The sequence below is a fragment of the Emys orbicularis genome, chromosome 10 (assembly GCF_028017835.1).
Source record: "Emys orbicularis isolate rEmyOrb1 chromosome 10, rEmyOrb1.hap1, whole genome shotgun sequence".
Taxonomy (NCBI): Eukaryota; Metazoa; Chordata; order Testudines; family Emydidae; genus Emys; species Emys orbicularis.
This window is the reverse complement of record NC_088692.1, coordinates 55,428,389-55,450,289: the sequence shown is the minus strand read 5'-3', so window position 1 is coordinate 55,450,289 and position 21,901 is coordinate 55,428,389. Positions and strand designations below refer to the sequence as shown.

General features: G+C 40.1%; 1 protein-coding gene across 1 annotated transcript in view; it reads right to left on the bottom strand.

Annotated features, from left to right (window-relative positions):
- Positions 1-21,901, bottom strand: part of HERC1 (HECT and RLD domain containing E3 ubiquitin protein ligase family member 1) — a 210,280-nt gene that overhangs the window by 158,693 nt on the left and 29,686 nt on the right. The window contains exons 2-5 of the mRNA XM_065411752.1: positions 5,687-6,642; positions 3,796-3,891; positions 2,933-3,127; positions 803-1,114 (exon numbers count right to left, since the gene is read on the bottom strand). Coding sequence (XP_065267824.1) covers positions 803-1,114; positions 2,933-3,127; positions 3,796-3,891; positions 5,687-6,616 — 1,533 coding nt within the window. The 5' untranslated portion in view covers positions 6,617-6,642. The remainder of the gene's footprint in view (positions 1-802; positions 1,115-2,932; positions 3,128-3,795; positions 3,892-5,686; positions 6,643-21,901) is intronic.

Below are 21,901 nucleotides of genomic sequence, written 5' to 3'. Positions count from 1 at the left end.
CAAACCAAGAGCTATCATAGGGCAAAGCATGAAAAGGCTCACTTCCACCATTGCACCACCTTCTTCTGGATGGACCAATCTGTTTCAGGGTCTGGGAACTGTCCAATGAGGGCATTCCTTACAAGGGATAAAGTCTGTTGGCAAATAGGGTGCATGGAGCCTAAAAGCCTGTTCCTTTCCACCCCACTGCCCCCCACTTGTACGGCAGTTGTAAGAGTGGCTCATCTTAATCATCTCAAGAGAGTCACTTAAAAAAAAAATCACTTAAAGTTGTACATATTGCCATTTAATATTGAGAGAGAACTGAGAGCAAGAAACTCTCATGTGCTACTCCTGGCTCTACAACTGACTCCCTCTGTGGCCTTGACAAATCATTCAGCCTCTCTCTCTCTGTTTCTTCATTAGAAAAAATGGGAATAATACAGTATTAATCTACTGCACCTAGGAGTTATGAGGATTAACTAATGAACTCTGAAAAGGAAAAGCACCGAAAGTGTTAAGGATTCTATGTTAAAATTATTACATGTAACTAAAAAGATCAGTAATCTTCTGAAATTAGGTACCAGTTCAGCAAAGCACTTAAGCACATGAGTTAAACCCACTAACCACCAAAGGAACTACTCACATGACTAAAGTTGAGTGCATGTTTAAGTGCTTAGCTGAAACAGGGAACTTCCACCCTTCCAGCTTCCCCAAAAGAGTAATCAACATACAAATTGAAATACTCGAAGCCTTATGGAAGTAACAGCATTGAATTAAAAAGGCATGAAAACAAAAAGACGTTCCATTACATAAAACATACCTTTCCCTGTAAAGGACCCTGAATAAGTTTGGGATATTTCTGTGTTGAGCTATTTCCATGTCCCAGTTTTCCATAGTCACCATCACCCCAGCTGAAGACTTCCCCCTCTGTGGTAAATGCTAATGTGTGACCATCAGATCCTTTAGAAGATGATACTTTTTTAATAGACCTGTGAGGCTCAAAAGTCAATTTTTTCAGTGTGGACTGGTTATTGGAGTCACCAAGTCCTAGCCTCCCATAGCTGCCTTTACCACAGGCTCTGACAGAACCATCCGTGGAAATGACAAAAGTACAATATTGTCCAGCTTCAATCTATAAGCAAAAAAGATAAAAATGTTACAAAAGGAAATACATTAGATAAATAAACCGTGCAAAGCTTAAAGTTTGTACTTTTAACAGAATGCTGTATTCCTTCATGGATCCCTTTTGTAATAATGCAAACTAAAAATTAAGGGGCGTCTGGACTTGAACAAGCTATGGGAATGCAGGTTAAGTTTATCTTATGTAAATCTTAAATTAAAAGCATTCTTAAATTCCAAAATAAAGCTATTTTCTTGCTACATGGATAATATAAATACACCCCAATAAAGCTATTTTACCTAGTAATTTGCACCTCTTCACTCACATAGTTTAAGTTGTAATTCTCACCTTAAAGACACATAACTAAATCAAGCAGGAATAATAAAATATCACGTAGGTACTAGGGACTTTCTCTTGCATGAGTTTTGCGAGGGTGATTTGGGCCTCCTTTAGCTCTGTCAGATTCATGAATGGACATGAGATTTCTTTCAAATGGGGTTTCTTTGCCGCCTCGGCCATCCCAACCCTGCTTCCAGGGTTAAAAAACAAAGAAACAGCTTAATGGAACAGACTTACAGTAGGTTATGCTTCACTGTAACTGATGATAAACTGTCCTTTCTATACACTATTATGAATTCACTGAACATTAAAATGTGTAGTTCTATTAACAATACACAAAACCCAGAAGAAATATGTATTTAAGGGAAATAAGACCAAGGATTAAATGTTCCTGGGCACAAGAAGATTACTTGGAGAGCACAAGAAGGCATTTCTCCACACAAACCATGCAGCACCCAAAATATGTTGTGTGGGTATTTACTATATTATTTAAATAACCACACAAAGAATGTACATTATGCTTTTGTATATTATATTTGCTAGAAATGTAGTTATGCTAAGCATAGAATCATAGAATATTAGGGTTGGAAGGGACCTCAGGAGGTCATCTAGTCCAACCCCCTGCTCAAAGCAGGACCAATCCCCTCAAGGATTGAACTCACAGCCCTAGGTTTAGCAGGCCAATGCTCAAACCACTGAGCTATCCCTCCCCGATGCATAAGCCTGCCCTATTAGAGACTTGAACCTACTGTCCTCTGGCATATAAAAATTCCCATTGACTTCAACAGAATTAACTGCAGAATCTGGACCATAATCACATCTTTATCTTGTGACCAAAACAAGCTTTTACCTACATGAACACTGCAAAGCTAACATAGCAGCAAAAGAACAAACTTTTCTATTTTGTGTCATGTATCAACAAAAGTGCTAACTAAGTTGTACCAGCAGAATCCATGACTGAAAACAGAAAGAACATACTGTAGACTGATTTTCAAAAAGCTAGTCGAGCTTGCTGTGCCAGCAGTTGGACAGGTCCTGCTTTGACTTTTAAACTAAGCAAACTTGGTGTGAAAGTAATTGATGGAAAATAAATATTAACAGCTAGAACATCTTTTGGTCTTTAGGGGCTTTTTTTTTTTTTTTCTGGTAAAGAGTGAAGCACAAAAAATAATCATCTTTTCAAACAGCTTTTATAATGAACTAGAGGATTTACTTATACACCTGTTCACAGTCATTTAGAAAAAAATAGATTCATGTTTAAGTATTACTGTAGAGAACAATCATGTTTCTTCACAGATCCAAAAAGAATTAGGATGTATTTCCAGATGTTTTTCTCTTTTCAAATATTAGGACCTGACAGACAAAACTAATCACAAAAACTCTTTAGATCTTATATATTAAAGTATAAAAACTGGAAAAACTTCAAACATGATATGCATCTTCTTAGTTTACTACTACAGTACATTAGATACCACTACAAAAATCACTCACAGTTTGTGCATCAGAAAAACTTGGTGCTAGTTTGGGCTGAAGTATTTTCTCTTGTGTTCCTTCTACCAGCTGGTGGCTGCTGTTACTACCCCAAACATATACTTCACAAGTCTCAGAAACAATGGGAGCATCACCAGTTTGTATACTGTCAGGGCTGGCACATGTTCTAGAATAGTCTGATGCCATTCGACAAACCTATTGCAATAAAATGAAAAACAAACACTAACACGGTAACTAAACAAGAATTTTAGTTAACTTTCAATGCATTTTCCTATTGGCCAACCAACATGTGTATTCTTACATTCCCATCATTCTGATTAAGTCAATTTTCCACCTAAAGCACAATACTGACTTTTAGCAATCATCTGGTGGTTAAAATGCAAGCTTGGGTGTCAAGAGATATATGACAGGTTTCAGAGTAGCAGCCATGTTAGTCTGTATCCGCAAAAAGAACAGGAGTTGTGGCACCTTAGAGACTAACAAATTTATTTGAGCATAAGCTAGCCCACGGAAGCTTATGCTCAAATAAATCTGTTAGTCTCTAAAGTGCCACAAGTACTCCTATTCTTTTTAAGAGATATATGGGTTGTATGCCCAGCCATCCAACAGACTTGTTGCATTATGATCTTGGCCAAGTATTTTAGCTTCAGTCTTCCTTCTGTAAAATGGGGGTTTCCCCTCCCCCCCCATTTCACAGGATAAGTGTGAAGCTTAATTCATAAAATGTTTGTAAAACACTTGGATATCCTTAGAAGGACCACAAAGTTAATAATTTCACTTTAAAAAAAATTTGAGCTAAACAAATGAGTGAATTGTATTCTGCACTGTTTCACTCTAAACTCAAGGATCGTTAAAACACATACCTCCTCAAACAAACACAAAGCTGCCTCATAGAGAGAGCATAAACCATCAGGTGTTCTAGTTGGTTCCCTCCACTGACTTCGATCAGCAGATGATCCCTACAATTTAAAAAACATTGGTGATGTTGTCAGAAAGAGATAAGTACACACAGCAACGGCACGTTATACAACATATTCTTGATGCATTTATTCTTCTAGTTGTGCAGTGAAAACAAATTTGTTTTTGGAAATCAGTCTATAACCAAAAGAATTTTTAATTTTGAATAACTAAACAATAACATGGGAAATATAATATATTCATAAGACTTTTAATTTTTAATTAACCACTCCAAAAATACTGGTGGGTTAATTCTTAAGTTTGAGTTTTGATTTCCTTAATATTGTTTTAAAGTAGTGGTTTGTGTGCATTTTTAAGGTGAATGCTTTTTCTCTTAAACCACAGATCACTCACACTATTATTTTTGTATGATGCAAATCCTCCAATGGTTTCAATGATGTTTTTATATTTAATCGTAAAAACAAGTTAGACACATTAGACAGCTTCAATTCTATATAAGCAGAGGTTTTCTATGCAAACAGTGGTCTTTCACTGGTGCATTTGTCGCACATAACTAAGGTCTGAAAGACAAGCACTATAATAAGCATTGTGAAGCGTCTGGTTTGATTCAGAATCTGATGCAAGTCCTCCTAAATAAAGCACTAGTCCCTAATAAATCCTTGGGTCAACTCACCTCCTTTCAACATAACGCTGACACAAATTGTAAAATACCCATACGACCAATTGTATTACAGACGCTCCCCGGGTTATGCAAGACCCGATTTACGCAAATTCGCACTTACGGAAAAAGTTCCATAAGCCAGAAATAGGATTTTCGAGTTGCGGAAATTTTTGCGTAACATACAGGTATACGTTTCCGACTTACATAAAATTCGAGTTATGCAAGGCTTTCCAGAACGGAACGATTGCGTAAGTTGGGGGGCATCTGTACTGTGCATATACAATAGTGATTTTCTGCAGTACATTTATTGGTTTAATGTGGTGTTCCCCCCCCCCCACACACACACACAAAAGAACAAAATTCTCCCATTCCTTTAATCTCTTTCAAAATAGGTTTAATAATTTTGGTTTCTTACCAAATGGGCGGGGCAGAGGTTTTTGTTTTTCAGTTTAGAGAAAAATCTGCCCCCGTTTGAGTTTGTGCATATTAAGCTTAGGCCTGATAGGTTTTTGATTGCACATCCCCCTGGGATTTCAAGACTTTAAAGAATATTCCAGTGGGGAAAGGAACCTCTCTCTGGAAGCGCCAACAGCACAATGAAATTTACAAGAATCTCATCAATTTCACTCTTGTTCAGAACTTACACAACAGCTTGTAAATTTTGCTGTTTCTCCCAAAGGTACAAGCAGCAGAGGTCTCGGTTAATTAGGAGGGTGGGGATGTCACATGCTACACAAATTTCAACAGTGAACCAAGCATATTACACAACTTTGAACACTAAATGAGTCCAACAGAAAGCAAACTTTAAAACCCAGTTTTGTACTATTTTGGAATAAAATGCGTTTGCAAGTGGATAATTACAGTACGTTCTTGATACTCTGTACTGTCACACCAAAAGTGTCAGATATTTTTGTTTGGTTGGCTTTTTTAGGGGGCTGAGGGTGGCAGGCAACAAGACATTCAAACAATATGTTAATGAATATACTCTATCCAATTTCTAACCTCTTCAAAGCAATTATACTACTACTAAAAATGGATACATATTCCATTCAGTTTTTGAGGTGATATGTTTAGATTCAAATTAGTAACAATTTATTTAAAGTTGTTAATTAATGACAATGAAAGATTTAACCAAAATAAAACTCAAGTTCCAAATAGAAGTCTTAGATACATACCAAAGATCTCCGCATCTGTGTTAATATATTCATAAAGCAGTCAAAACTGATCATCCCTTCTTGACTTGGCAGCATTTTGTTTTTCTCCATTGCATTTACTACTGCTGACGCTCCTAGAGCCATCTCTATCCATTCAAGAAGGTATCTCAGAGAACCACGCTGGGCAGCTAAACCAAGAAGCAACTCAGATGCTAGCCTACGACCTAAAGTATCTGCCCCAGAGTTAGGAATAGTTACTCCTTTAAGAAATGTCGTTACTTGTGATAAACAGTCAAGTCCCATTGGTGGAATCTTACTTTCATTTGCTAGAGATAAGGGTGGCAAAGAGCTCACAACTTCTATTGCAGTATGAATGACATCATTGCAAAGACTGAGGCCAGGTCCTGAAGCAGGCATCATCCAACTTTGTCTTAGTAGTGCAAATAGCAAGCTTAGTCCAGTCCGGACTCCCATTTCTATTAGAGCATCTGTACTTGACCTGGGACGCTCACTGATAGAATGGACATCTGTTGATCCAGAACTGCTTTCTGGAGAATGCTGTTGCTGTTTCACCTTGCCTTTATCATGATATTTATTAGAAAGTGCATAAAAGACACGCTGCAACACAAGCAGACGTTTTCGAAGTGCTCCAGCAAATGGAGAATCTGAACACACCATCTTAGCCAGTGCCAGCTGGCTGCTAAGTAGGGCATCCAAGTAGTGGTCCTGTTCATCACTGGATAAGGATTCACGTTCAAAATCTGGTAACTGAGGTCCTTTGAGGCACAGAACCTGTTGGGGCAAGGGCACTACTTCCTTATTGCTGACTAATTTAGAATACAGGACAGAAACTCCCTCCCTAGTGGCAATAGATTCACTGTCCTCTGTGATCCAGGAACTGTTTAGATGTTCAAGCCATTTCAGCTTCACTGGTGGCACCATAGCTGCCATCTTTGTTTATTCTTCTGCCATTAGTCCTAGAAATGCAAAAAAGATTTATAGGCATATGCAAAACCATCCTTATTACTTGTTCCTCCAATTAAAAACAAATCCATTTATTTTTATATTATATATATATATATATATATATATATATAAATAAATAAATAAATAAATAAATAAATAAATAAATAAATAAATAAGAGGCTACGGATTTCCATTTGTTTGTGCCTAAATTTAGGCACCTCTACCCAAGTTCAGCTCCCTAAATAGCTGTCAGAGTTCCAATTGCAATGCAAAAACATATAAAGAAATTCTGCAGACTAATTTTGATCCTCATTTGAAAATACACATCAATAACTCCCTAACAAAAAGGCATTATGGTAGAAATCTGCACAAAAATTTAAATGCCGGAATCTCCATTATAGCTCAAGTTATTATTCACTCTTACAACAAATTTAATACAGATACTGTAGAGTCAAATTTATTATCCCCCTCTAAGACAAATATGTCCCCATTTTACATAAACAAAAACTGAAGCAAAGTGAGGTTCTATGAATTGCATGGGATCATACACAAACTCTGTGCTACATTCACAAAACCATTCTGCCTCTGAAAATGTATACTGTGGGGATAAAGAATGAAAATGAAAACATTTAGTACACAAGAAGTTTTTATATTATCATAATCCAATATATAGAAGCACACACTATTAATGACAATTGTATTCGTTTTCCCCAAAACACAAAACTTCCCAATTCTTTAAACCTTTAACATTCTTGAAATCAAATAGTATCATAAACAGGGTAGTAGTGGCAACATCCACTACTACAATGAACGAAGACACAGACTTGATGACATCCCTAATAGTCTATGCCACAACAAAGGGTCCGATACTGCAAACATACATGTGCTTAAACTTTACTATTATGAGCAGTCCCACTACAAGTAACAGTCCCCTTTCAGAGTGGGAATCTGGGCACCGTTGCAAAAATGATGTTTTCAAAATGGCTCTGAATGCATTAGTAAGGGTCAGCAAAGAGCCCTTTCACCATATTTGCAGACTTAGGCTATGGCTACACTGCAGAGCTTACAGTTCTACTAGCTGTGCCACTGCAGCAATGCAAGTGCAGATGCTCTAAGCCGATGAGAGAGAGCATTCCCGTTGACTTAATTATTCCAACCCCTGCAAGCGGCGATAGCTATTTTGGTGGGAGAAGCTCTCCTGCCGATATAGCACTGTCCACACCAGCAATTAGGTGGATGTAACTTACATTGCTGAGCGGGATGGCTTACTGACACCCGAGTGACATATAACTTATACTGATGTAAGCTGTAGTGTGTACATACAATCCATAGAATAAGGCTATTTTTGATTTTGTCAGTAGAACCTCCAGGGTATTAGATGGGCACATTACTGGATTCATTACTCTAAATAAAATTAAATATTCAAATACATACATACTGCATGTAATTCTGTGCCTTCCCCCACACTCACCTTTTGTGTGCATGAAAGCTTGCACACTAACTCCCTAAAGGCAGGAAAATACCTGTTTGGGGCTACAAAAGACATATATAACTGCCTCAAAGGACTCTTGTCAAAAGGAACAAATAGCAATCAACCCAAGCAGCTACAAATATTCAGTCACATTTGTTCTGGACTCATCTTTTCAAATGCAGGAAGCGACCTGGAGCTCAGAGATAAGTTTATCACTCGAAAGAGTACTAAACACACCCACTGGCTGCCACCTGCCTGACAAGCAGAGGAAGAATTACCTGTGAGTCTGCTTTGATGGCAGCTAAGTCAGAGAAAATATATACTGTCCCACTCAGTCCCTTTTTATTTTACTGTTTTTGTTGTAGATTCTCAAAAAAATACTATAATAATTACTGCCATGAAAGGTGCATGCTCTGCTACATGTGTTCCAGCCTTCTCTCAGGCTCTCTCTCTCTCTCACACACACACACGCTCTGCTACATGTGTTCCAGCCTTTTCTCTCTCTCTCTCTCTCTCTCACACACACACACACACACACACACACACACATGCCCTTGCCAGAGTTTCCATCAGGATTGCATTTGGGTCTTTTTTGGGGGAGGAGTCTTAATGTAAATATAGTAACATGGTGCTTTTTGTTTGTAACTCTAGAGCAGGGGTAGGCAACCTATGGCACGTGTGCCGAAGGTGGCATGCGAGCTGATTTTCAGTGGAGCTCACACTGCCCAGGTCCTGGCCACCGGTCCAGGGGGCTCTGCATTTTAATTTAATTTTAAATGAAGCTTCTTAAACATTTTAAAAACCTTATTTACTTTACATACAACAATAATTTAGTTATATATTATAAATTTATAGAAAGAGACCGTCTAAAAATGTTAAAATGTATTACTGGCACACGAAACCTTAAATTAGAGTGAATAAATGAAGACTCGGCACACCACTTCTGAAAGGTTGCTCTAGAGGTTTCCTCACTATATAACTTCCCTCTTCAGCACAGCAGAACTAAAGAAGAATAATTTCATATTAGATAATGTAACATTTTTACCACTTGTTTATTGCTCCTCTAAACATCAGCCATTGCTATTTCACACATAGCGTAATTGCACATCTTTAATGGACAGGCTAAATGAAATTAGAGAGCTTGATGAGTGAAAACAGGTTCCTGAATTTGTGAACACGTGAATACAAAATTGTCTGAATCCAAATGTATTTGAAAGAAGGCTCAGCTCCTATTAGATTATCTTCTTACCAAAATGCTAACAGCAGAGCATTAACAACCTTCAGATAAAAGTGTGCACCACAAAGCAGGTCTACTATATTCCCTATAAAATAATAAGATTCTAGAAAGATTTCAATAGGAAAATACAAATGAGCCCTTATTAGATTGCTGTTCTCTCATCCAACACATCAGCAGTCACAGGAAGGCCGAAATATATTGTTGGAACCTGGGAATATCTTGTTGATATCAATAGCACACACTTCCCATGAAAGGCTCAACTTCTACAAACCAGTATCCAAACAAACTCCCTAAACTAATGGCACCAGCACTCACAGAAGGGGTTGAGGCAATGATCTGTAATGGACTCAAGGGTCACGATATGTAAGAGTATTCAAGTAGTAAGTGGCTCAATCCAGTTATTTTAATATCCATGAGAGATATGACATGACATGCTTTTGCATTACATTTCAGAACATGTCAACAAACTGACTAAGCACCTTGAGTAGACCAGGCAGAGGACAGCCCTAGATCCTAGTGAGGGTTACCAGCTGGTGCATTCAGTATTTAAAATTTAAACTATCTTCCAGAAGCTCACAGCTATTCTCCACTGTACAAACATTTCAATTTGCATAGTGCTTTGGTCACATTCTAGTGGCTCATAGAAGTTTGTACTAATTTGTCAATTGCACAGTCAATGACATCTACAGCAAGTCACAGCAGGAGTACCTAATCCATCTGCAGACTGCACTGGAGAAAAATCTGCCTAGTTGTCCTAAACACAGAGTATGTTTGGCTGTACCATTATACAAAAGTACCTGCAGTGCATACTAGTAGTGAGTGAACTACAGGTGGATGGAGTCAATGTCATCAACCAGACACCAGTCCCAAAGATAAAGCAGATGATCAAAGTTTTCCTTAGGCATTTGAGTTGGTCTAGATGATTTATCCTGCACTTTGGCATTACTATGGTTCTGTTAAATTTGGACAGAGAAGTAAAGGCTAATAAAGTGAAGAGGGATCAAAGGATTTTCACACACTGCCTGTGTGATGATCATTATTTAAACAGGATTTTAACAGCCAAATCCAGGACCAAACTGATACCTCAATAATAAGATGTGGAGTAGTGTCCACGCGAAGAACAGTCAGTCACTTTTCTCCCCTGAAAACTGTTTCCTTCAGGATATCAAGTACTGTATGCTCTGGGCAATTACAAATGTTTGGCAGAAGTGAGCTAGAAAGCTAAAAGCGTTATCTCCTCAAATAAAAACTCATCCTAAGGATAAACTAGAGGATACTACAATGGCATCACTTGATGAAGGAAAAGAATGCCAGGCTTAGCACAGGGTCTCTTTATTTTCATCAACACCATAAATGAAAGGCAGGAGCAGACCCTGACAATCTGGGAGTATGCCCAGACTGGACCACAGATTTGACAACCCAAGCAACGCAAAGGCAGTAAAGTACATGGGAATTTTTGAGGGGCTAAGGGCATTTCAGGCCTCATTATTAACAGTTTTGTATCTCCTATTTTCAACCCCCCACATTCCTTTAAACTTTGAGAACAGGAAAGATGGATCAAGAGATACACCCCTCACAGGGTTTCAGAGGCCAGCCTTCAGCCCAAGCAGGAACTATTTTGAGCCCTGTAGCACAAGCCCCTCAAGCCCAAGTCAGTTGATCCAGGCTCTGAGACTTGCTGCCAGGGGGGGTTGTTTGTTTGTTCTGTTTTTGGGAGAGGCGGGCCTTTGCAGTGTAGATGTACCCTAGAAAGACAGCTGACCCAGAGCTTCAGTTTCCTCAAAATGTTTTTAGGTCTGATGATCTGTTGCTTCAAATTAACCATGAAGTCTAATATGAAAGGAAGAAACACTGCTATTCTTGTAAAATGTGTGTCACTTCAAAGGAGTAATAAATATGCTTCAGACTGGGATTTCTTTTAGGGTTCCCACAAAGGTTCACAGGGTGTTCTGCAGAACAGGCTCAGTACAACGTATCTGACCTTGTGCTGATGGGGCCACCTCTTAAAATAAAGTGGTTTGGTCTGCGCCACTTAAGTTCTTAGTTTTCCTTATGAGATTTGCTGTAATGAGTGTTGTCCATCTCACAAAAACTATCATCTACATTACACAAAATAGACTCAGAAACCAAGTCATTAACCATAGACAATTCAATAGAGACTTTGAATGGTAACTAATCTCTACTCACTTGTGCCAAATTTTGACCAGGGCCCAACACGGTGACAAGCATTTAATTAGGGCTGTCAAACGATAAAAAAAAATTTGTCACAATTAATTGCACAAATAAAAAAAATTGTGATTGCACGATTAATTGCAATGTTAAACAATAATAGAATACCATTTATTTAAATATTTTGGATGTTTTCTACATTTTCAAATATATTGATTTCAATTACCACACAGAATACAAAGTGTACAGTACTCACTTTATATTTATTTTTGATTACAAGTATTTGCAGTGTAAAAAACCCCAAAAGAAATAGTATTTTTCAATTCACTTAATTAATACAAGTACTGTAGTGCAATCTCTTTATCATGAAAGTTGAATTTACAAATGTAGAATTATGCACAAAAAACTGCATTCAAAAATAAAACAATTTAAAATTTTAGAGCCTGCAAGTCCACTCAGTCCTACTTCTTGTTCAGCCAATCGTTCAAACAAGTTTGGTAACATTTGCAGGAGATAATGCTGCCCACTTCTTGTTTACAATGTCACCTTAAAGTGAGAACTGGCGTTCTCATGGCACTGTAGTAACTGGCGTAGCAATATACTTATGTGCCAGATGCGCTAAAGATTCATATGTCCCTTCATGCTTCAACCACCATTCCAGGGCACATGCATCCATGCTGATGACAGGTTCTGCTCGATAACGATCCAAAGCAGTGAGGACTGCGCATGTTCATTTTCATTATCTGAGTCAGATGCCACAAGCAGAAGGCTGAGTTTCTTTTTTGATGGTTCAGGTTCTGTAGTTTCCGCATCCAAGTATTGCTCCTTTAAGACTTCTGAAAGCATGCTCCAGATCTCATCCCTCTCAGATTTTGGAAGGCACTTCAGATTCTTAAACGATGGGTCAAGTGCTGTAGCTATCTTTAGAAATCTCACACTGGTACCTTCTTTGCTTTTGTCAAATCTACAGTGAAAGTGTTCTTAAAATAAACATGTGCTGGGTCATCATCCGAGACTGCTATAACATGAAATATAGGGCAGAATGCAGGTAAAACAGAGCAGGGGACATACAATTCTCCCCCAATTTTAATGCATGCATTATTTTTTTAACGAGCATCATCAGCATGGAAGCATGTCCTCTGGAATGGTGGCTGAAGCACGAAGTGGCATACGAATGTTTAGCATATCTGGCATGTAAATACCTTGCAATGCCGGCCACAAAAGTGCCATGCAAATGCCTGTTTTCACTTACAGGTGACATTGTAAATAAGAAGAGGGCAGCATAATCACCTGTAAATGTAAACAAACTTGTTTGTCTTAGCGACTGGCTGAACAAAAAGTAGGACTGAGTGAACTTGTAGGTTCTGAAGTTTCACATTGTCTTGTTTTTGAGTGCAGTTGTGTAACAAAACAAAAAAAATCTACATTTGTAAGTTGCACTTTCACGATAGGTTGCTCTACTGCACTTATATGAGGTGAACTGAAAAATACTATTTCTTTTTTTATCATTTTTAGAGTGAAAATATTTGTAATCAAAAATATACACTTTGATTTCAATTACAACACAGAATACAATATATAAAAATGTAGAAAAACATCCGAAATATTTAATAAAATTCAATTGGTATTCTATTACTTAACAATGCGATTAAAAACATGATTAATTTTTTTAATTGCAATTATTTGAGTTAATTGCATGAGTTAACTGCGATTAATCGACAGCCCTACGTTTAACAATATTATGAATTCACGGAGTACATTAATACAGTATTTTGAATTGCATCGGGGCAGGTGTTTGTGTCCAGTGGTAATTTAAGTCCAGATTTAGGTTTAAGTTTTTTTCTAGACAGATGAATTACATGGAAGAAAGGTACTCGATGCCAGCAATTACAAGGTGCTTACTAGCTAGAAGGACTGTTTTCTGTTTGTGTAATTATGTAACTCAAGGGTTCTCAACCTGGGGGTTGGGACCCCCCCAGAGGGTCGCAAGGTATTACATGTGGGGTTGCGAACTGTCAGCCTCCACCCCAAACCCCACTTTGCATCCAGCATTATAATGGTGTTAAATATATAAAAAAAGTGTTTTTAATTTATATAGGGGTGTTCGCACTCAGAGGCTTGCTATGTGAAAGGGGTCACCAGTACAAAAGTTTGAGAACCACTGATGTAACTGATTACCTTTATCATTCCTCAGAAGATTCCTATTTCATTTGCCATGTTCTTAACAGCTAAGACAGGTAAAGTGATGGGAACTGTAAGGATAGGGCTACTCCTGCTCTTGTGCTGATATCTTATTGAAAAAAGGCTTCTGAAAAGAGGTGGGAGTTGCATTGCGCTCTGAAGAAGTCATCTTTATTGCATCCTAATCTCTGCTGAAAGGTCTCTCCCAACAGCCTCATTTTCAGCCCCAATGAACCTTGTCTGGATAAACTCAATTGCAGCACAGTCATTGTTCACAATATTCTTCGAGTGATGCAGAGAAGTGGTCTTAAGTACACTTCTACCCCGATATAACACTGTCCTCGGGAGCCAAAAAATCTTACTGCGTTATAGGTGAAACCGTGTTATATCGAACTTGCTTTGATCCGCCGGAGTGCACAGCCCCGCCCCCCCCCGGAGCCGCTGCTTTACCGCGTTATATCCAAATTCATGTTATATCGGGTCACGTTATATCGGGGTAGAGGTGTATATCCATCCTATTGAAGCTATTATGAGTAACAGAACCCTCTTTTGGGTATGACACTCAATGGAAAACCAATGTAGCAGTGTGTGTTTGCTACCATTTCCATGTAAGGAATGCTCTCTGAATTTGGTACTAGTTGCAGCTTCTGTGAGGCTGCTACTGTGAGTCCTAAGTAGAGAGCACTGCAGTAGTCCAGCCTCAAGTGTCAGAGCCATCAACAGCCAGTCCTTTGATCATAAGGAGCAGGCAGAATTTTCTTGACATTTGGGATGGTATAAAGGCCATTCTTGGCCACTGCTACAATCTGATCAGGCTGGTGTAAGGCTGAATTCAAGTGACTGAGATTGCAACCCTCTCTAATAGCTATGGTATGGACACCCTCCCAAGAGGCAGCAAACGTGGACCTAACTATATCAAAAGATTTTCATATAAAGACATGGTCAACTCTGTTATTCATCCAGACACTAGAGAAGTTGGTCAACTACACTGTCTGCCTCAGAGGTGAAAACTACACAACTATGTCATCTGAATACTGACATTTGAGTCTACAGCTTCTCATGTCCCCGGGTTATCTTTTTATAGATGTTTAATTTTGTGGGGTAACAGGGTGGGGAATCAATTTGAAACATAGGTGAGACGTCTTGGCAATCAGCTGCTCTCCTATCAAGACTCTAGGAAGAAAGAATGAAACTATTATAGGACAATTTGTCAATTCCCACAAGAGCCAGCAAACAGTCTTATAGCAGCAGACAGATCCAATACTGATATTTTACCACTTTCCATGGTTATGAAGTCATCTACTAGTGTGACTGGTGCAGATTCTGTACCCTAGCCAGGCCTTAAACCTATTGGGTGAGGACCAAAATACCAGCAGAGGTAAGATGTGGCTTGTTGCTGTCTTCTTGATGAACTTACCCAAGAAAGCAAGCTCTGAGACCAGGTGAAAGTCAGATTATTGAAGTTCAATAAAAAACATATTTTGTTTAATATTGGCTGGACTACACCATATTTCAAGGATTCTACAAGATGTTGACATCTTCTGTGAGACGTTGCTACAGGCATTGGTAATATAGCATAACAGGTGTTCATGAGACTAATAATCCTTCCTCCTTTTAGGGCATCCTGACCAGCAAATCTTAAAATTTTAGGATAAAAAAAAGTGTACTATTTCATGTTTCCTGGAGTCTTGTCTGTATTTAATTAAACTGGATAAAGCACTCAAGAGACCACTGTAGAGAGAAATCATTCAAATCTGCAGATACAATTTAATGGAGAGCAACAAAGTGAAACAAGATGAAACAGTAAGTAGACCAGGAAATTGAAGGTTAGAACTTCTGGGTTCTCTTGCCAAACATGCTATATATTTGCTGTATGGCCTTTAGCAAATGTCTGGGTTGTAGTTTATATGTAATCTAAATTACAGGGCTATTAAGACAATGTCTGTCAAAGTACTTTGACAATGTTGAGTGAAATCTGTGCTCCAAGAACAAAAGTATTTTAACAAGTACCAGTAAAAGATGTTATAGTTATGATTGCAAAAAGAGTTACCTTTATAACCCCCTTCTTTGGCCCATTTTTTACATGCTTTTAACTTTCACCTTTTGGCTTCAGTGAGAAAAATCCCTTCAGCTACTTCAGTTATAGCTAAATAATAAAAAAGGATTTCCACTGTAAAATCATTAACCAACCAGTTTAAGTAACTAGGAACACAGCAAATATTTTAATCGTGGACATAGACAGCCCTTGCTAGTTAGGATTTAACCAGGATAGTCGATTGAACATTGTCTGGTGACAAGAAAATTTCCTTAAGGCTACAGATTCACACAGCAAGACGATTCAAAGAGTTTTGTTATTTCAATCTTACACAATATGCCTATTTTAAACACTAGGTGCATGAATAGTTCCATCATTAAAGCAAAATTCAGGTTGACTCAATGTCAACATAAAAAGACAGGCTGCAAAACCCAAAATCCTCCCTGTCCAGCACAGTAACTTAGACAAGCCAAAATAAATAGCAAAGATTTGCTACGTCACAGTTAGGCTTTATCAGGACTGGAGTGAAGTTAAGAGGAGTAAATTCCAAAGTCAAGGACACTCCCCTTACAACACTCTGCCCCTTGACAAAGGCACACAGGAGCCTACTGATAGATGGTTTACTTTGAGGGAATAAAGGTGACAGCACCCAGTTCATGTTGACTGCTGCCTTCTGAGGCAGCTTCTTAAACCTGGTACCAGGAGTATGAAGTGGAGTATTGGAGTGAATTAGGAGTGAACAAATTCATACTTGCTCCCTGAACTAAACCCTAACTGGGCCAGTTTCACTGCAGTAGAGTTTAAATAAACTGATTAGAATAGTTTCTCCGTTCTGGACAATGTTTCCCAGAGTGACCAAGGCTTCAACACTGTGCCCCTTCCCAGAAAGCTTGTGTCCAATTTGGTAAGAGGCCACTCTTCACTCTCCTCTGACTCTCTACCATTACAGTGATCATTGGACCTAAAAATCAGAAGAACTGTAGCACGGAACTGCCTGCTCTTTCCCATTCCTACACCTTCCCCCTGCTTAGCAGTGTATAAACATATTTAGTGACACACCACAATGGATCCTGGATGGCTTGGAGGACGCCACTGGCTTTAATCTTTTGCTAGGAATGTTAGCACGGATAAGACTTCTAGAACCTGTACACCAGGGCCTCCTGGTGGGGAGGAAGGGAAGATAAATAGAAGACTCTGTAAAACCATGGCAGTATCACCACCATGGAGGTCATGTCTTGCCTGATCCAAAAATTCTCCAAACAGTTTTTCGCCATTAAAATGGGATAGCTACTATGCATTGTTTTGAACTATGTCTGCCAAGTTCTGACATACAGATTGCCAAAGTTTTGGAGAATCAAGCTAAAGCAAAGCCAGCCTAGATGCTTTTTGTATTGGCTCATGACCTCCCCTGGGCTCATTGCTTTTTGAATGGGTCTTTGACAAACATGTCCACTTCCATATAGGTAGGGTAGACTTTGACTGCCACTGCTACATAGATCTGAGGCAGATGTTCCCAAACTCATGATGCTTTTTGATAGTTAGAATGCACATGTCTGAGGTGACATTGAACCAGAAAAACTTTACTCTTTTCCCTTCAGCTTTGGGACTCCTAGAAGAATATACATTATCTGTTGTTCAAATTCATGGAGGGTGTGTGTGGACCTCTGTCCCTGTTGTCTTTGAAGGGGCATATAAGGAGCCCTACTTGAATAATGATTGCAGGACAGCACTACCAAAATCTGCACCCAATCTGGAAGCACACACTAGGGAACAGTGAGTGGCAAACATGGATAGTTTCACATAGTTGCTCTAGATACGTTAAATGGAAGTGTTCCCCAAAATAGGCAGAAGCATCTGCCTGATTCCACTGTGGCTAGGATGATCTTTCCTAGCTAACTCATAAGTGCTTATTCAGTCAGACCCATTTGAATAAACTCTGTGTTGATATAAATTGCCCCCAATCCTGTCAGTGAAAGTCAGGAATAGCCTAGATGTATTTCTGAACAATTATGTTCTATCAAAATAAAATGACAATGTTCTCACTACATCTAGTGTGTGAAGCTTTGCTTCACCTGGTTAGCAAAAGGCTTAGGAAAGAAAATTGGCAGGTGAATGGACTGATTTGTATGGAATTCTGAGACCACCTTAGGCAGGAACTTAGGATGAGGTCTAAGGATAACTCTGATATTGTGAAACACTTTCACTAGAAAACCAGGCATAACAGCCTGAATCTCTCCTAGCTGATGGACTCCTATTGAGCATATTGCTTTAGGGCTAGCAAATAGTCCAGGACTGAATAAACTGGTGCTATCAGAGGAGAAAATTGGTGCTGATAAGATAGAAAATCTCTTCCTTCTAGCTTTGCAAGACCATCTTCATGAATTTTTCCTGTTCTGGAGTAGAATGTTCTGAACAGACTCTTTCAGTGGAGGTCACCCAGCCAGCATCCAGGCGGTCAGGTGTGAAGATGTTGGGTCCAGATGGAGGATCTGACCATTGTCCTGGGAGACTAATTCGGGAGAACGGGAAGGAGATCGGTAGCTGTGTTGATAGGTTCACCAGATCTAAGTTCCAGAACTACCTGGCCCACTCTGGGGCCATCATGGTCATTCACCCTGTGTCTTGCCTGTTTCCTCAGGACCCTATGAATCATGGAGATCAGAAGAAAGGCATATATCAATCCCAGTGTCCAAGGGATGAGCAAACAGTCTGTCAGAGTCTGGGCTTATGTTAAAAGTCTGACACTTGTTTGCAACTAACTACAAATCCACCTCTGGGAATCTGTATTTGCAGAAAATCCTCTGTATGCCTGAGTCTTTGAGGCACCACTTGTGGTTTTCACAGAAGCCCCTGCTAAGCTGGTCTGCCAAAGTGTGCCGAAAACTGAGAAGCTATAGAGCTACTGGCAAGATCTGATGTAGGATACAACACTTCTACAGACATGGCCACCTGACAAAGTGGGTATAATCTTGCACTCTTCCTTTCTCTTGATGTACCTGCATTGTTGTGGGGTTGTCTGTCAATACCTGAATTGATGATCCCTAAAGGAGAGACAGGAAAGCATTGTATAAGAGATGGATGGCTATAAGCAGAACAAGATTTATGTGGAAGCAGGCTTCCTAAGGGGACCACAGTCCCTGAATTTTCAGTTGATCCAGATTTCAGTTGACCCTGAGTGGAGGCATCGGTTACCAATATCTTTGTAAGCAGAGATTTGGAAAAGGAAGCTTTGTTGCACACCAGAAGTGGTTCTGTCCACCACTTCTTGTGGGCCTTGACCATCATGTCCACGCAATATCTGCTGGGTAACTACACTGATTTTGACCGCCCATACCTGGATCCAAGGTGAAGTCTGGCATGCTATGTGTCATAAGTACACGTAGCACCAGGGCCGGCTCCAGAGTTTTGGCCGCTCCAAGCAGCCAAACAAACAAAAACAAAAAAAAGCCGCGATCGCGATCTGCGGCGGCAATTCGGCTGGAGGTCCTTCGCTCCGAGCGACAGTGAGGGACCGTCCGCCGAATTGCCACCGAACAGCTGGACGTGCCGCCCCTCTCCGAAGTGGCTGCCCCAAGCACCTGCTTGGTAAGCTGGTGCCTGGAGCCGGCCCTGCGTAGCACGTATCTCAGAAGTCTAGGACACGTCCTCACTAGTGTTCTTGATGGTCTCAAAATTGATTGATAAGGTCAAACATTGTCTGAAATCTTTGCAGTGGAAGGTAAGTCCTTGTTAACACTATGAAATCTATGCTGAAATGGAATATGCATGGATTTCTCTCTACTGACTTTCAGACCTTGTGAGGCAGAGAGTTTCAGGAGTGTGTGTACTGAACTGGTCACCTGTTGTGGTGATCTTCCTCAAATTAGCCAGTAGTCTATGTAAGAATATACTTGGATTCCTCATCTCCTTGGATGAGCTGCCACTACCGACAGACACCTCATGAAAATCCTTGAAGCTATAGAAAGCCCATCCTATCAGGAATCTCAACTATTTCCTGTAATCCAGATATATGGAGACATGAAAACAAGCATCTTGCAGGCGGAGAGCTGAAAACCAGTCCATAGGCTCTAATGAAGTCACTATTAAAGTTATTGTCACTATTCTTCAGAATCTTGTGAGAAGTGTCCCTGAAAAGGGACAGGGAAAAGGGGAGGAATTTGGAATAGGATATCCTTGCTCATGATCCTGAGGAAACACAAGCTCAAGTAATTCCAGCCAAAACTTGAAAATAAAAAGGGACACCAAAAAAAATTTTTTAGAGGGGGAGGGAAAGAAGTGGTGTAGAATAGAATACTTCTGGGGGGAATTCTGTGCCAAAAAATAAAAATTCTGTGCCCAATATTTTAAAATTCTACAAACATTTGCATGTTTTATTTGTCAAAACAACACTATATAATCAAGACAGGTATTTTGAAGTAAATTACCAAAATAATTGAAACTATCAGCAGGTATGTCTGTAACAATACAGACACGCACAAAAATTCTCCCAGGAATAGAGAAATAAAGAAACCCCTACAACAACCCAGTTCCTGTTTCTCTGCCCCCTGGCCTCTCAGAGCCCTGCCATGGGGCGTCCCTCCCCCCCAACCCAGACACCCACAGCCCTTCCCACCCAGAATCAGCAGCAGGTCCTCCGAGGCCAGACACCCACACCCCTCACCCCCCCAGCCCAAACACCTGCCAGCCCTAATCCCCAGAGCCCAAGGATCCAGAGGGAGAAACAACCTGTTGCTGGGTCCCAGGCTTGTATGCAGTTTCCTGCATGCTGTCTCCTTCCTTCAGGATGTGCTGAGAACTCCAGCTGCCAGGAACCCTCCAGCTCCTTCCCCACGACAGTGTCTTCTATTTGCAAGCTGGGCTCTGCTGGGTCCAGCAGCCCCTAGTGGCAGCCAGCAGCTCTTCCGCCCATTGCTGAGGGGGGCGGGAAGGAAATTCTGTGCGCACAACATTAATTTCTGCACAAATTTTGCATTGTGCAGTGGCACAGAATTCCCCCAGAAGTTACAGAAAAGATCTTGTGGTAGTCCAAGCAGGCTTCCAACATTTGCATCAAATCTGCTGCCTATTCAAAGCCCTGAACGGTGGGGCAGCTTAGGAGGCAGCAAAAGGTCACCTCTGCTGAAATTTCTGACTCTCCTCAGTGGCTCAGAAGACCTTGGTGGTTGACTATAGTATTACATCAAGATGCATTGCCTAAAATGTTTGCTGTTGTGTCTGCATCCTTTTAGGAGTTGGGACATAGAGGCCCAAGGAGCAAAGGGTTGCCTTGGAATCTTTTAGCATCATAGGTTTCATCAATCCCACTGCTGAAAGAGTCATTGCCCTCAAATGAGAGGTCCTTCATTGTTGCCTTGACCTCCCTAGGAACATCAGATGACTGGAACCAAGCCAATCTCCTCATAACTACTGCAGTGACCACTGTCATTCCCCGCAGTCAGACACATTCAGACACAGCCTGTAGTGCCGTCAGCTGGACCTTTGCCATAAGTAATTTAAGCCCTTGATGTTCCTTGGGAAATATTAACAAGATTAGATAATTTGTCCCAATTTAAAGAAACCATGTTTTGAGACCAGCACTTGGTAGTTAGCTATCTTCATTTACAGACTTTTAGATGAACAGACCTTTTGGCTGAAAAGATTCAATATTTTGGGATCCTTTTCTCTGGGGTAGATTTCAAAGGACTTCATTGTTTTGTCTTCTCCTCTACAGCTTGCACAACCAAAGAGCCAGGTACAGGTGCAGAGTTTAAATGCCCAAATCACTTTGCAGGTAGTCAATATCCTCTTTATGTTCTCTTGGAGGTGACCGAGAAAGAAACAAGTGTATGCCAGATGGACTTGGCAAGATTCAGCAGGCAATATTTTATTGGCATGGCTAATCTCCCTGCTGTTGTGGAATGGAATATGCCCAAGAGCTTGTGTTGTTTCTCTTGCACAATCTTGAGAGAAACACATAAGGCCTGTGCCATGCATTTTATTACATCTTGGAAAGTCCTGAATTCATCGTGAAAGGGTAATGTAGGTGCAGTTACCACCTCATGGAGAAATGAGGCTGCTGCAGCCAGAACTTGATTTCTCCCTCTGAAGAATGATGTTTGTCTCCACCCTCCTCCTCTTGCCTCACCAGTAGCTGCAGGTGGAGCAGCTGAGTTGCCTGAAGAGGCCAAATGTGCCTGC